Here is a 15,922-nt window from a genome sequence, read left to right as displayed (position 1 = left end):
CCTCAGGAGTATCAGCAGCAGGGGTCAGAGGTCAGACTGAATGGTGCCCCTGTGGTGGGCTTCCCAGCTGAAGGAGGGCTCATCTCTGTCCATGGGGCTGGGTCAGGGGCAATTCCTGGGGGGCAGGGGAGAGGTTGGAATCGAGGCTGTAAGCAACAAAGGGACAGAGCAGGTCCAAGTGTGGTAGTAGGAGCCTGTCTCAGGCCTGGGGAGGATGGGACTGCCTGGCTCACCCAGCCTCTCTCCCCAGAGCAGCCAGCCGTCCACAACCTCTCCCTTCAAGCAGGAGGTGTTTGTCTACAGCCCGTCCCCAAGCAGCGAGAGCCCCAGCCTGGGGGCAGCCGCCACCCCCATCATCATGAGCCGGAGTCCGACAGGTTGGTGGTGTCTCGTGGGCGGTGTGGACCATGCGGCTGGCAGGGGCGGGGCTGTGGCCTGGCCGCTGTTGGTGGGGTTCGAGCCCCAGGCACACTGAATTGCCCTGTTTCCATTTCAACCCCAAAGTGTTAGGGCCTTCAGCTCTGCCGGCTCACTGCATCTGTTCATCACCCTCCAGAGGCTGTGTTCTCATCCCCTCCATACTCATGGGGAAACTGAGGCTCAGAGAGTTCAGTGATTTGCCAGAGGCGTTGAGACAGTGTGATTGGAAAGCTGAGGCTCTTTCCCCTGACTTCTCCATTAGCCCATCACCGACCCAGGGCCTTTCTGCCACAGAGACCATCTTGATAATACAGCGATAAGGAGCGGGAAGCGTGGTGCAGGTGGACGGAACCGCAGTGGGGAGGCCTGGGGGGAGCCCAGAGGCCGTGTACGGGACCCAGGTGTGGCTCAGTACTGCTGGAGTGCACGAGGGGACGTGTCAGAGGGCAGACAGCGGTTAGACAGTAGGAGCACCACGGGGCCCCTGGTGAGGATTTTGCTTCATCCTGCCCCCAGTGGGAGACATTGAAGGGCCTTCAGTCTTTAAAGGTCCTTAACTAGAAGGAGGGGAGAGACCGTTTTGGTGACTGCAGTTGGCTGAATAGACAGGGTTGGTGGGGAGTGGATGCAGGGAGGGAGAGCAGTGAGGGGTCACTGTGAGTGGTGAGGGGTCACAGGGCCATGGATGGTGTATGGGGTGATGGGAGAAGGATGTGGATTCAAGGCGTGCCCAGGTTCAGTAGTGAGGGCTCAGGGAAGGCAAAGAGTGTGGGCTTTTCAGGTTTCTGTGATCCCTGCAGTCAGGCAGAGAAGGAGGAGCCAGCTCTGGGGAGCGAATAAGGGGTTGGAGCCCAAGGGGTGTCCAAGGAGACACGTGTGGTTGGCACCACTGGGCACTGGGTGGGCCTGGAAATCAGAGTGTTGGTCCTGCCCTGAGGAGGGCAGTGTTATGTAGTGGAGGACTCTGGAGCTTGGCTCCAAATCCTGGGTCTTCCACTTACTAGTGATGTGCCAATGGGCAGGTTACTGAGTCTTTTCTGTGCCTCCGTTTCCCCAAACGAAAAATGGAGAGAAGGGAATATTTCCTACCTCCTGTGGTTGGTTGTGTGATGAGCAAGTAAGCTTACGGTTATAAGAGATGCAGAACTGTTAGCCTAAGTATTTATTGAATAACAGGAAGAAAACAATAGTGTAATAAGTGGTTCTCAACCGGGGGAGATGTTGCTTCCTAGGGCATGCTTTTCAGTGTCTGGAGGATTTTTGATTTTCATCATCGTGGGAGGGGAGTGTGCTGCTGGCATCTCCTGGGCAGAAGTCAGGAATGCTGCTAAGTGCCCTACAGTGCACGAGGCAATCCCCCCACCCTGCCACCCCCCTGCCCCGCAACAAAGAGTTATCTTGCCCATAATGTCAGGCTGGGGTTCAGGAACTTTAGTCTAAATGATAGAAACGTTTAAGGCCAGGGGGCCAGCAGGGTCATTTAAACCACGGTGCTTCTGGGGTTCTCATGGTGAAGAAGTGTTGACAAATACATGCGATGTTAGGGATAAAGAGAAGGCATGGTTCCCAAGTAAACAATCATTATGTTAGGGCAGCAACCTTCTGTGGAGCAGAAGGAGCTGAGCAGCTGTGGAGCTGGGTTCTGATCCTGGTGCAGTGTTGATAGGCCCACCTCTCTGAGTCTCAGTTTCCTCATCTCTAAAGTGGGGTAGTAATGTGAATTTCCTGATTTTTTTTTTCAACAAGGCTTATTAATTAAATATTGAAGGAATGACTGAATCTGTAACCAAGCCTGGATCCTACTTGATATTAAATAAATATCAAAATAAATAAGGTTTTGAGTAAAAGGAGGTGTGACTTGCTGAAGGTCACATGGGGCAGAAGGGGACCTCCAATAGGTCTGCGATTCCGGCCTGTGCTTATTGCAACCCCACCTCCCATGGAGTGTTTAACCCTGAGGGGGAGCCGCCTTTCACTCCCAGCCCCACAAGACTTGTGCTTTGTACCTGTAGGACTGGGGTGGGCTTGTGGAGATCTGGAAACCTGTTTTAGAGGAAGAGACAGGGGTGAGGGGAGGGAGGTGGCTGGGAGGGCTTGACATCGGTCTTCCATAATTCCAATGCCGTGGCCATTGGTCATTTCATACGTGAGCTCCCTGGGATCCTGAGAGGGTGCTAGCGGCTCTCACCAAAAGGTAGTCATAGCACCGAGTGGAAGCTTTGAATATAAAGCACCAAGAGTAAGTCAGCAGTTTCTAGATGGAGTATACCAAGCTGTAGATTATCTCAGCCAGAGGAAAACCAGAAAGCCAAGGGAGTGCCCTGCCAGTGGTGTGCTGTCAGCGTTTAACAACTGGCTGTCCCACCACACACGCACACACACACACACAGGCATATGTTTACTGTAAATTTTACTGATCTAAAGGATCTGAAGCACATAATTTATAAATAATGATATTAACAAAATATACAACATTCTTTACTATAAATTCCTCAGAGTCAATTGATTCTCACAAAATGCTTTTATTGATATTTGCCTAACTGTTGTATCTGTAGAAAACATAAAGTTCCAGATGATGAATGAGTATAGTTTTGACATGAATGTTGATTGATATTATTTTGTCAGTGATGTGAGCAGCTTCTCTGCTGAATCAGATAATAGTTTTCAAATACGAAAAGAGTGTTTTCTCAGTTTTTTGTGCCATTCACAATGTAATGACTAGAGACGAACACATTTTCAAGTATAATCCGTTCTATTAACATATGCTCCATGAGTTTCTTATGTCTAGACAAGAAAACATTAAATTAAGCTCTGATTTGTAGTGTGTGCTGACTTCCGTGGTGTGACTGTTCCTGGCTGATCTCAAGCATCCATGTGACATGGAGTTGGGAAGAACTACTTGACACAATGGGGGCTTCCCTGATGGCTCAGTGGTGAAGAATCCGCTGGCAGTGCAGGAGACACGGATTGGACTCCTGCATCAGGAAGATCCCCTGGAGGAGGGCATGGCAACCCACTCCAGTATTCTTTCCTGGAGAATCCCATGGACAGAGGAGCCTGGTGGGCTACAGTCCAAAGGATCGCAAAGAGTCGGATGTGACTGAGCGATGTGTGAGCGACTAAGCACACACAAGCATCAGACATAATGGATGTAAATAATCTTAGGAGAATAAATAATAGTAAAATGTACTGAAATAACTAGGTGACTTCTGAGTATTGATTACCTTTGATGAATATAATTTGTTTAATTGTAAGCTTGTAGAATTAAAAAAAGATAACTGTGTAACAACCAGCTCATGACATTTCTAAAAATGTGAGAGTTGGCTCTTGTGAATTGGCACAGGTCAGCTAGAGTGCCTAGTGGAGAGGACACCCCCTGCTTCTCTGGGGCTCCCTATCCAGCTCTTACCCGCTAGCCCCAGTGACCTCTGTAGCCCCACCCTCCTCTCAAGGGCATTCTTCTTTTTCCTAGATGTCAAAAGCAGAAACTCCCCGAGGTCAAACCTGAAATTCCGCTTTGATAAGCTCAGTCATGCCAGCTCCAGTGCGGTAAGGATCTGGGGACGTCGGGGGAGCAGGGGGAGCCTTCCACCTCCCACGTGCCCATCTCCTCCAGAAGCCAGACATCCTTCCTGGGGTTGGAGGAAGAGGGTGCCTCACACCTCACATGGGGGCAGGGAGGAAGCTCTGGTCTGATCTGGGGGTGCCATTGGTTCCCCCTTGGTCCCCATGGTGCAGGCATCAGCCTGGGGTTCACCAGCCACCTTTCCACACCTCCTGTGTCAGAGCCACACCCTTGGACACAGGCAGATGCAAGTTGGAAATTATTGGCTCCTGGGCCTCATGTCCCTTCCCAGGCTCTCTGGAGAGATGAGCACCGAATATACAGAAGCTGTAGTCACTGGGGATTATGTGGTCTAGTGATTTAAAACTCTCATATGGATTTTTCTTGAAACAGGGTCACTAATGTGAAAGAGGAGTCCTTCGCTTGTCAAAGGTGGGTCAGGTGTTGGTCCTGCTGTGGCCACGAGGGAGGGTGTGTCACTAAGATTGAGCGTACTGGTGGTCTGATACCCAGAGAATGGCCAGAGAGATCCTGACTGCTGGGGAGGGCCAGTGCCTCTTCCCTGGAGTCTCTATGGTGGGACTCAGGTCTGGATGGGGAAGAGGGCACACGGCCTCGGGTGCCCATGGGAAGGGTTGCCTGGTGGGATTGGACCAGGCTCACTGAGTCTCCCTTCCCCAGAGCAGCCTGTTCCCGCATGCAGAGGGCAGTAGCCCAGAGCCCTCCTTCCTCAGTTGGCCCCTGGCCTTCCTGTGTTGGCAGCCTTTGTCTCCTTGTGTCTTTGTCCAGTTCTCTGAGATGAGACATGTCTTCCCTGTGTGTCCAGAGATGCCCTGGTTTCTTAAGCATTGTGCAGCGTGAGCCCAAGGGGAACCCTACTCCCAGCCTCAAGCAGGGACTCATGAAGTTTTCAGCAGAGCAGGGCATGGGTCCAGCTCTCCACCGCCAAGGCCTGGCTTCCTGCTAAGGAAGTTACTAAAGACCCATCTGACTGCCCAGCCTTCTCCCTGCCATGGGGCTCCCAGGGGTTTGAGTCACATTTGGAACCAGGGGGAGGAGCGCAACTGAGCGCTCATTATGCAAACCTGGATTCCCACTTCCAGTATGGACTTCAGATGCATCATTCACTAAAGTAATGTTTGTGCCCAACTTCTCAGGTGGTGGCAGCTCTGCACCCTTGTATCTGGCAGCCACCCGTCCTAAGCACGTGTGGGCACAAGCATCTCCTTCTCTTCCTTTACCTACTATTCGATCATCTTCTCCCTTCTTGTTTTTTCCAGGGAATCCCCGATTCTGTCTTGGAGAAGGCTCCTATTCCAGAAGTTTGGGGGTGCCGTCCACTACTCTGACCGTCACAGGCCTGCTTTTCCACTGGCCACCTGGCCACCAGACAAGCTGTCTGTCCCAGTGTCCCGACCTGGCCACAGCCTTGCCCGTCCCTGCCAGTACCTCCCCGTCTCTGGGCAAGGCCTCATTCCTCCAGGCTCCCCGTGCTCCTGACCGCCCTATGTGATGTGTGTCTGGGTCGTTTGTCATCTCATTTTGTCTGCAGGGGAAAGAGTTGGGCAAGGGAAGAGGGGGATAGGGTACCAGTCAGAGTCCAGAGAGGCAGAGAGAGTGGTGAGGTGGGCAGCAGAGGCTGACAGCAGGGCACTACACCCAGGCAGGGGCAGCGCCGTACCCTGGACGTGGTAGGCAGGAGGCTGCAGCCACACTGAGCATGTCTCCCTTCCCCGAAGCAGATACACTTAGTGGTGGCGGAGGGAGCATTTTTCTAAGAATCTAGATTTGTAGCCATCCTCGAAGGCGTCCTGATAGAAACCGGTTCTGCTGCTCCTTCGTGTCTGGAGCTCCCAACATCTACTTGCTTCTGTGCTGGGAGTTTCTTACCCGCCTGCTGACGTCAGGCCAGACTGCTTTTGTCCCTGCTGCCCCTGGATCTCGAGCTATGTGGCCGGGTGAAGCTGAGACACACAGCTGGGCACGCATGGGAGGCGTGTTCTTCTTGGACGGCTTTTCTTCCTGCAGGAAAGCGGTAGCTGCCAGGGAAGTCGTCAGCCTCTCCCCTTTGAGTGGATACCTTTCCCACAAAGGGGTGGGCAGCGGCGGTGGGAGGGTATTCAGGGAGAGCCAGGAGCATGCAGGGGCCTTGGCCAAGGAGAACCTCAGGGCCAAGGGCTGGCTGGGAGCCAAGTCGCTGCTGGTTATGGAGGTTCACAGGAGGCAAAGAGAGTTACTTCCATCCCCCACTTAGAGGGGGAGCCCAAGAGGCGGGGTGGGGGACAATTGGATGTGTTGGTCTAGCTTAGGTGTGCGGATGGGAGGTCTCTTTCTGCAGTTTAGATGTCTGGACTCCGCCAGCACCCTGGGGGATTTTTTCCAGCTACTAAGCCCTTTGGTTTTATCAGGGCTTGATCCACCCTAAATCTTAAATCCTTCTTTTCTCCTCTCCAGCCACAAGTCTGTAAGCATTTGTCACATGAGTGGGATTCTTGCAACCTGGGTCCCTGTTGGGCATAGTTCAGACACTACCTGTTATCTGCACCCTCACCCTTTGCTGGGCTGAGCTGGCTTGCTCTCTGAGAAGTGGGCCCTCCTTTCTTCTCATCCATCTGAGTCAGTGATAGGTCATTTCTGTTGACTGGCCATGGTGGGGTTTAAGGTGAGGAGGTGTCCTCCAAGTTAAGCACAGTCTGAAGAGCAGACCCTTGAGGGGTGCCACAGCTCCAAGTGTGTATGGGGCCTCAGTGACACACAGCTGCCAGGATGACACTGCTAGGCTCCTGTTTCAGTGAGCAGATTACATGGACTTCCAACTAAATGCTGTGATTGCATCAGGATCTGGGCCTATCTCCAAGGCAAGACGTAAAAAGGTTACACTTGTTTTTTGACTGATGTGACAATTTCCCCATTGCTTTTGCTTTTAGAGCAAAATCGTGGTCCTTCATCCTCAACTCACGTGAACTCTGTGGGATCCTATTTATAGGTTGGGTGGACCTCTCCCCTTCACGCTATCTGGGAAATGTGTTTGCTCAAAGTACTAGTCCGGTTAGATTTATTCTGGTTAGAAGGTCAACAATGTCTGTTTAGCTTGTATTAAAGATCCCCGTAGCAGCGCCCACGGCTGGAATGAGGCCCATGGATTCTGGCAGAGTTCTCTTGGCTGGGCTTCTGAAGGAGCTTGAAAGGTCAAACTCCATTTCTTTAAAAGCTGTTCCAGGTTCTGGCTGGCTTCTCTGAGTAGCTGTATTTACAGCCGCCTGGTGGTTGTGCTGTGCTGTGTTTGTCGTGCTCTGGAGGTCCCCTGGGGTTTTCAGGTGGTCCCCATTCTGTCCTACTTGGGAACCTTCCACCCACCTTCCCCCACTGCTCTGGCTGCTCTTCCTGCAGCCCCCAGCTCCCAGAGGGCTCTGCCCCCTGCCTCTGAGCCAGGGTCCGGGTTGATCGCTCAGTATGTCCAGAGAAACTGAGAGGCTTACATGGGCTCCCTAAGAAACAGACCTGAGAAGTGGCCTCTATCTTCTGTGTGCTGATGGAGATGCTCTGAGCAGGATCTGAAATGTCCCTCCCTCACTTCATCTAGGAAGTTTATTTTGTGGCTTCTAGAGTGTACCGCATCAGCCCCACTGAGGTCCAGGGCTGTGGAGGAGAAGGAGAACGAGGATGGGCCAGTCTCCCTTTGTCCTCTGGACCATGGGACTGGCAGCTTGGATTCCTGAAGGCTGCTCACTCCATCCCCCTCTTGCATTGCTCCAGAAGGTCTTTCCTTTTATTGCCCCATGTAGTCTTGAGGCTCAAAGGTTGCTCCAACCTCCTTGGTCCTTATGACCAGACTCATCCCTGATGGTGTTCTTGCTGGCATTTGAGGCGTCCCATCAGAGACATATTTCCTGGACGTAACTTTGGCTCTGGGACCTCATGGAAGAAGCTATACTTTTCAGCTCTGTTGGGCATCCATATGCCTCTACCAAGCTAAGGCTTAAAAACAGATGCAGAGAGAGCTGGAGAGAGAAGGTCTTAGCTAGAGTTTCTATTGCTGCTAATGGATGGAAATGGGAAAAACATTCTGTGGTTCAGTCTTGTGAGCTTCATCTCCATGTCCAAGCCTTCCGGGCCCCTTTTAGCATCTAATCCAACCATGTCACCTTCCAGATGAGAACCTTCAGCTCCAGTGAAGGGAAACAGCTTGATTGAGGTCACATAGTCAGCTGGTGGCAAAGCTGGGATGAGAATCCACAACCCAGAGCCCTTTCTTCGGCACTACCTATCTGGTTGGTGGAACAAGAGACTGGATTTACCGGGGCCCTGAGATCTGAGGAAGCCAGTGAGCCAGTTTCTCGGCACTGGGTGGGAGGTGTCAGCAGCCACAAGTGCTGGTGGGGCTCAGTCTCAGCCTCTGTTCTTTTCAGGAGGGATGTTCTTTGGGATTTTTTTCAATGAGGGCCCTGGGGTTTGGCTCCAGCTCAGGCAAAGAAAACAAGGAGGGAAAGAGATTTCAGGGACTGTTCCTCAGTGACATTAGTTCTTCAGTCCCTATCTGTAATGAGGGTGTAGGCCTGGGCAAAGATGCAGTTAACCAAACCTCACTTTCCTTTTTTTTTTTTAGTTAAGGAGAAAAGTGTTAAAAGGAAACTCTTTCAACTCTCCCTGATCGTTAAACAAAGGTAGTCAATAAAAACCTCAGCTCAAGGAATGATAGCCCATTTCATGTTCTTACCCTGACTGTTTAAGGTGCCAACTCAAACACTACCCTCATTCATTCTTAGTCAACAGAGACAAGTCTGTTGTGGGGGAACGGTCGAGGTTCAAACAGATCTCATGGCTACCGGTGGCTGGCAGGGGCCCCATGGCTCCTCTCCAGCCTCCAGGTACCCCTCTCTCAGAGCAGGGAGAGTCAGCAGTTTGCCAGGGCTGTTCCTACCACCTGGGGGCCCCCACTGGGGCATTCTGTTCTGCTCTGATGGCTGTTTTATCGCCAGTTCCTTACCCACCCCAACCCCACAGCTCCTTCCTTTCAGCAGGGCCATGTGCCTCTTTGGGAGAAAGGAGAAACCCCCCACCAAGGCCAAGGACAGTGGAGTCCTGCCTAGTGAGACACTACTGGGGGGCAAGGGCCCTGTCCTGTCCTTATCAGTCCCAGGGACAGAGTGTGTGGCTGGAAGACTGGAATTTAAATGCCATCGTTTCTGATTTTGTGACATTTCTACTTGGAAGGGTTAATCCCCCCCTTCCCGCTCCTTAGCATGTGTGTTAGCTCTCCCCTATCCCAGGCGTTGCCCTTCCACACTCCAGCCTGGGGAGTGCCGCCGTTTAAGTGTGAAGAGATTCCTCTGTGTGCTAGAACCTGCTTGGAGATGTAGCTTGGAGATGATGATCCATGTGATGATGACTTTTCTGTCTTTCCTCTTTCAGAGGAGGTGATTTGTAGACCCCCACCCCCACCCCTGACTGCCTATGTAATGTAAATAGTGTACATTTAATTTATTGCTATGGTAGCACATTGTATTTGTTAATGTATAAAATGAATTCTAAAAGTTGACAAATGTATATTTTGTTGCTTAAATGTGTCTTTGCAGAAATTGACAATAAATAAGATATTTTGTGTCCATCAGTGTTCAGACTTCTTTGCCTAGGACCCAGTCCTGAGCATCTTTCAGTACATCAGAGACTGAATCCATATTCCCATGGGCTGTATCTAGCCTGTAGATGTATTAATCAAGAAACATCCCTCTGACCACCGGCACCCACCCCCCACCCTCCAGCTTCATTCTCAATAGCCAATCAAGTTGCTCTTCCCTCACCTTTGATACCTAACCAAGTTCCTCTTAATAATTTTCCATCCAATTCCTCACCCTGCCATTGGCTAGAAATCCCCATTTGTCCCTGTTGTATTTGGAGTTGAGTTCAGTCTCTGTCCCTGATTGCAATAGCCTCAAATCCTCAAATAAAGTCTTCCTTGCCTTTTGAACTCTGGGGCAGTTTTTCTTTGACAGGTGGCTAACTTGTCCTCCCCTGCCCCCCAACCCAGCCTCTCCTCCTCTGCACATCTGCACCAGTGTTAGTAGGAAGAAGAGGGAGGCAAAAGAGACCTATCATTTTGAGACTGCTCCCGAGTGAGTACAGTGTTAGTTGTGGTACTCTGAGAAGCAGTCACCAAGACAGGAAGAAAACATTTGTTAGAAGAAAGACCTGTGAGAGAAAATGGGGAGGGAGCTGAAGAAAGCTGAAGAATTGTCCGACTGCCATGCAGGTCTGACCGTGAGTGAAGAAGAGATGGGAGGAAGCAACATGGCATGGAGGCATCTTTGATGCCAGTTCATTTCTAAGAAAATTCGAAGCAAGGCTATTGCAGAGTCCCCTAACCTCTGTCACCATCTCCCTGCAGACTGTGCACCCTCTCCCATTGCAGGCAGATTCTTTATCACTGAGCCACCAGGCCCACATTGATGTAGGGGGTGGTTAAAGCCTCCTTTCTCTTGGTTCTCTCTGCCTCTCTGTCTGATATAAACCCTCTGTTGGCTCCTTGTGCTTGGCAGGTATTCAGATGCTGCTGATTTGTTATAAATTTTCTTGTTATGAGAGAACTCTATATGCATACAGTCTTTGCTTAATAGTGTAAGAATTTCAAGTTTGGCTACTTCCTTGGTGTCCACTCGGCTCTCAGGATGTCCCCTTATCCTCACCACCCTTGCAGGTAGCAGTATCTGCTGCTGTATGTCACATCCCAGCACTCCTTCTCTTCCCTACATCTACCTTCTCCTTTCTCTAGACCCTAGCCATGACCAGTGGTCTCGGCAATGTTAAGACAATCATCATACATGACTCATTGTGGGATGTGTTTGGAGGACCCTCAATCTTGTAGGACTAAACAGAGACAAGCCAAATGCTCTCTTTCTTTCATGGAGCCAAATGCTCTCCTTCTTTCATCCCTCTCTTATATTGTCTGGAGAATGAGGAGGGGTGTTGCTTTTATTGCTGGTTCGAATGAAATGGTACCTTTCTGCCAGCCTGGTGGGGCTCCATGGTTGGTTCCAGTGATCCAGTGGTTCTCTGAATTTGAAATGCAGATTTGGCAGATCACTGCTATGGCTCATTCAAAACTCTGTCCTCCAACATTCAATGGTGCCCCTGTGCTCCCATGACACATACTATTTATGGGAACCAGAGTTAAGTTTCAGGGAGGAACTCTGAGAAGGAGTTATGGCATCTAAAGGCAGGGTTCCACTGAAGGGGGCCACCAGACTCCACTTCTTCAGGCAGAGATAATACCTGTTGGGAGCATCAGGTCATCCCCACTTCAAACCAGCTCCCTCTACTCTCAGAAGAGAAAACTACTCCCATCCAGGGATGGCTTCTTTTCAAGCATTTTAGTTTTAGCGTGCATAAAAATCACCTGGCGAGATTGTTAAAAATGCAGATATCAGGCATCATTCCAGAGGTTCGAATTTGATTTGGTCCCAGGAATCTGCATTTTTAATAAGCTTGTGAAGGATTCTGATGCACTGATCTGGTTTGTAGTCTCTATATACGTCCCTTTCCTATTACAATAGTCTCAGGTCCAGTGAGAAATGGATGAGGGTGTTGGGGGTTTGAGAGATGCCAGTCCCCCACCTAAGGGGATTGTTATTATCATTATCACAATTATGGGAGAAATGTCTGTCCCAGCAAGACACAAGGTCTTACAGGAAAATGAAAGAAAATCACTTAGAAGAGCATAGAGAAATATAAATAAAACATGAAGCTTGTAAGGAATAATAGTTGAAGATGAAAATGCATTATGGCTGTGTGAATGACCAGGGCCTCCTGTAATAAGACTGGGAGAAAAGATGAGGTCATGCCTGAAGCAGAGAGAAAGAACTTGGTGAAAAGAAATAAAAAAATCAGATCCTGAGGATTAAAAATTAAATTAAAATTAAAAATTAAAATACAGCTAGAGCCTCTTTCTCCAAACCAAAACGAATTATCAGATGAAAGATGTGATGGGAGACTTTGGAAACCCACTGGCAATCTAGGGACATATCAGCTGCTGGAAAGGGCTGAAGACAGCACCCCTGGGTGACATGTTCCCTGTCACTAATGATGTTAGAGGCAAAGTAATTTAGTAACTACAGTAGGTAAATGAAAGGATGTGGTTGATGAATTGACTCCATCAAGGGGAATAATAACACAGAACAGCCCATATAAAAGAACTAGCAGAAACAAACTGCCACTAAATGACCCCACACGAAGACATACAAATGATTAGACAGACGTAAGTTAGATTGTGTTACAGAAAAATGCAGACACTTTATGAGAAAGATGGGAGAAAATGTGCTCAAAGTATTGGATCAGATAAATTTTACTAATCACCTTTAAAACATTATATTAACATTAAAAAATATATAAGACTAACAAGGAAGTCTTCATAGCCTTGCTCTAAAATATCAATTGGTGGGTTTACAAGAATTTATCACTAATAAGGAATTTGAGGAAAAGTTCAGGGAAAATGAACAACAAAGCCCGGATGAAATCTATCTATGAAACCTAGTATAATAGTGTATGTAATGGGAAAGGATTTTAACTTGTTTAATTATAGATATTTTTTTCTTTCTTATTTTGGGGGGTGGGGCGGTGTTGTGCCTCATGGCTTGAGGAAATCTTAGTTCCCTGACCAGGGACTGAACATAGACCCATGGCAGTGAAAGCACTGAGTCCCCTGGACCTCCAGGGAATGCCGTAGAATTTTCTATTAAGGAAGAGAGTTTCCAAAAAAGATAAAGGATACATCTCCAGCAGATATAAACAACTGGAATCTATAACAAGGATTCAGCAATGATAAAATTATTATCTAAATGAAAAAAAAAATTATCTAAGATTTTAATTCAGTGACTAATGCTAGCCCATGAACACTAGGATGACTAGGTTGCAGAACTTGAAGCAGTTCAAACTAGTTTAAATGGACAAGAATGGAGACATTTATTAAAAGAAGATAGGGGTCTATACAAAAAATTGATGAACAACAGAGCTTAATGTATAGCACAGGGAACTATATTCAATATCTTATAATAAGCTATAACAAAAAATATCTGAAAGACAAAACTGAATCAATTTGCCGTACATCTGAAATTAATGCAATATGGTAAATCAACTATACTTCATAAAACAATGAGGAAAAAAAAGAGAGTATTTCTCCTAGATTCAAAAGGAAGGGGCTACAACTAGGCCAACAGTAAGACAGCAAAGGTCTTCAGGCTTATGCCTATCTCTCACTTCTTCCTGCATTTCTCTGTATTTCTTTTTTCCCTGTTGTGTTATGTCACTTCCTTATGAACACGTGAAGCCCTTTTGTTTGGTTTATTCTCTCTGAAGACCAGCTAAGCTGGTGTCAGCACCATTTTGTCTTCACTGCCTAGACCTTGAAATGGATTTGGGGTCATGAATTGTTTCCTTTGTCAGCTGGCATGATGTTAGGCTTTGTCAGTAGAGGGTGCAAGAGAGGCACTGCAAAGGGTAAAGGAGTTTTGTTTCTGGTACACCTGTGCAGGTTTTGTTGTAGTTCAGTGGCTAAGTTGTGTCGGACTCTGTGGTCCCATGGATTGCAGCGTGCCAGTCTTCCCTGTCCTTCCTATCGCCTTGTGCAGGCTTGGCAAGCTCTTAGACCTCACTTGGAAAACCCTTAGAGCAGAGACACACGCACTAGCTCCAGGCCATTTGCGGTTTCTCCTCATAAGGAGTTAACTGCTTGAAGTAGAGAACTGGAATTCTGGCTGTTCTCCTCAGAGAATCCCTGTCAAAGGGGAGAATCAGCAATTGGGCACTTCTCTGAGAGCTCTGTCTGTTTGAAAAAGGAGCTGGCATCTGGAAATTGCTTCAGAGTGCCTTGTGTCTGTCTGAAGAAGCCTGGCTCTCCAGCATGTAACGTCCTAGAGGCGCTGTCTCTGACTAGATGGTAGGTTTCAGGCTCCTGCCTTTCTCCTCAGAGAGCTATTTCTCCTTGTGAACCTGAAGGCTGCTTATTGAGCGTTTCTCCTATTTTTGTGGTTTGCTAAAGAAAATCAACCACCAAGCATTTCTCCTCCATCAGAGCTGCCAAGCTGTGGAGGGGGGAGGGCTGAGCCTCTGGCACTTCACCCCAGAGACAGCTATCTCCCTGTACAAATAAAGGAGCTAGACATCTGTCTTTTCTCCTCAGAGCAGTTTGTCTGTCTGATAAGAAAGGCTGAGAATTCGAGATTTCTCTTCGGAAAGAGTTGTGTCCTTTTCTGAGGCAGAGTGCTGGCAATCTGGCATTTCTCCTCAGAGTATGGTCTGTCTGAGGTGGAGGACCAGTCATCGGGCATTATCTCCTCAGAGAGGTCTGTTTCTCTGTTTGAAAAAACCTGCTGACTCTTCTGAATTTCATCTCATAGAGACCTGTCTCCACCTGAACGGAGGTCTGAAGGGCTGGCCAGGTCTCTTACTGGCCAGCCCTTCACCTTCTGGAGGGCTGTCTCTGACTGAACCGTAGTTCTGAGCTTCCTGCCTTTCTCCTCAGAGAGCTGTGTTTCTGTGTCAGCTGGAAGGTTGACCATGGGGCTTTTTTCTTCCTGAAGGACTGTCTCTCTGTTTAACAATACTGACCAACTAGCATATCTCCTCTGATGGGATGTCTGTCTATTCAAGGGGTAGGGCTGAGCCTCAGGATTTCACCTCAGAGAGAGCAGTCCCCCTGGCTGAATCAGAGAGCTGCACATCTTTCTTTCCATCACAGATCTCTTTATCCTTTTCGAATTAGAAGGCCAGCTATTTGAATAAATATGGTACAGATTATGTCACTATGCAGCACTCCTTTTTCCTAGAAGCTGTTCTCTCCCCTTTCTATTAAAAAACTACAGGAGAAAAATAAAAGAATTGACGACAACAACAACAAAAGAGAAGGCCAGCTATTCCAGATTTCTCCTCAGAAAAGCCTTTGCCCTTTCTGAGGTAGTGTTGGCAATCTGGTGTTTCTTTTGAGTGCGGTCTCTCTTTGTGAGGTGGGGAATTGGCCATTGGGCCAGTTTCATCACAGAGCTCGGTCCCTCTGTTTTAAAGAGTGAGGCGGCCATCCTGAATTTCTCCTCTCAGTATGCTGTGTATTTCTGAAGCCAAAGCCTGGCGCTTTCCCGTTCTCCTACGTGTGCTCGACAAGCTCTCAACCCTCACTGGGCAAACACTTGCTGCGCATGCGTCGACTCCAGGTTTGGCTGCCCGAGTGTCGACTGCTGTCTCGGCAGCCGATCCAGGCCTTTCCCGCAGTTTCTCTAGTGCCTGGGCCCGCGATGTGCCACGGCCAGGAGCACCCATTGGCTTCTCCCAGAAGCACCCCTTTCCTACACCTGCTGCTTCGTCACCTCAGGAGTTTACCGTGAAGTGTGAAACTGGCACTGTCTACATGGAGCACGGGGAGAGATGGAAGAGTCAGACTGCTCCAGACTGGTAGGTGCAGGTTTAATACGCAAGGAAACTTACGACAGTTATCTTGAGTGACTGCTAGAGAAGTAGATCTCTGCACCCACCTGCTGGAACCTTAAAAGTGTATTGTTCTGTTGTTTTTTAGTCGCTAAGTTGTGCTGGACTCTTTTGTGACCCCATGGACGGTAGCCTGCCAGGCTCCTCTGTCTCTGGAGTTTCCCAGGCAAGAATACGGCAGTGGGTAGCCATTTCCTTCTGCAGGGGATCTTCCCAACCCAGGAATTCGAACCTGTGTCTCCTGCCTTGGCTGGCATATTCTTTACCTCTGAACCATCAGGGAAGCTTAAAAGGGTATACAGAGGTCAGTTCAGTTCAGTTGCTCAGTTGTGTCCCCATAAATCGCAGCACGCCCGTCCTCCCTGTCCATCATCAACTCCCGGAGTCCACCCAAATTCATGTCCATCGAGTCAGTGATGCCATCCAGCCATCTCATCCTCTGTCGTCCCCTTCTCCTCCTGCCCCCAA

At 48.9% G+C, this 15,922-nt stretch overlaps 1 protein-coding gene across 1 annotated transcript in view; it reads left to right on the top strand.

Annotated features, from left to right (window-relative positions):
- Positions 1-9,593, top strand: part of RAP1GAP2 (RAP1 GTPase activating protein 2) — a 186,729-nt gene extending 177,136 nt beyond the window's left edge. Inside the window, exons 23-26 of the mRNA XM_010861308.1 lie at positions 251-377; positions 3,893-3,969; positions 4,379-4,417; positions 5,266-9,593. Of these exons, the coding sequence (XP_010859610.1) occupies positions 251-377; positions 3,893-3,969; positions 4,379-4,387 (213 nt within the window). The 3' untranslated portion in view covers positions 4,388-4,417; positions 5,266-9,593. The remainder of the gene's footprint in view (positions 1-250; positions 378-3,892; positions 3,970-4,378; positions 4,418-5,265) is intronic.
- Positions 9,594-15,922: the final 6,329 nt, after the last annotated feature.

Source organism: Bison bison, unplaced genomic scaffold (genome assembly GCF_000754665.1).
Source record: "Bison bison bison isolate TAMUID 2011002044 unplaced genomic scaffold, Bison_UMD1.0 scf7180017864472, whole genome shotgun sequence".
NCBI classification, from domain to species: Eukaryota; Metazoa; Chordata; class Mammalia; order Artiodactyla; family Bovidae; genus Bison; species Bison bison.
This window is presented reverse-complemented; position numbering and strand designations above follow the sequence as displayed.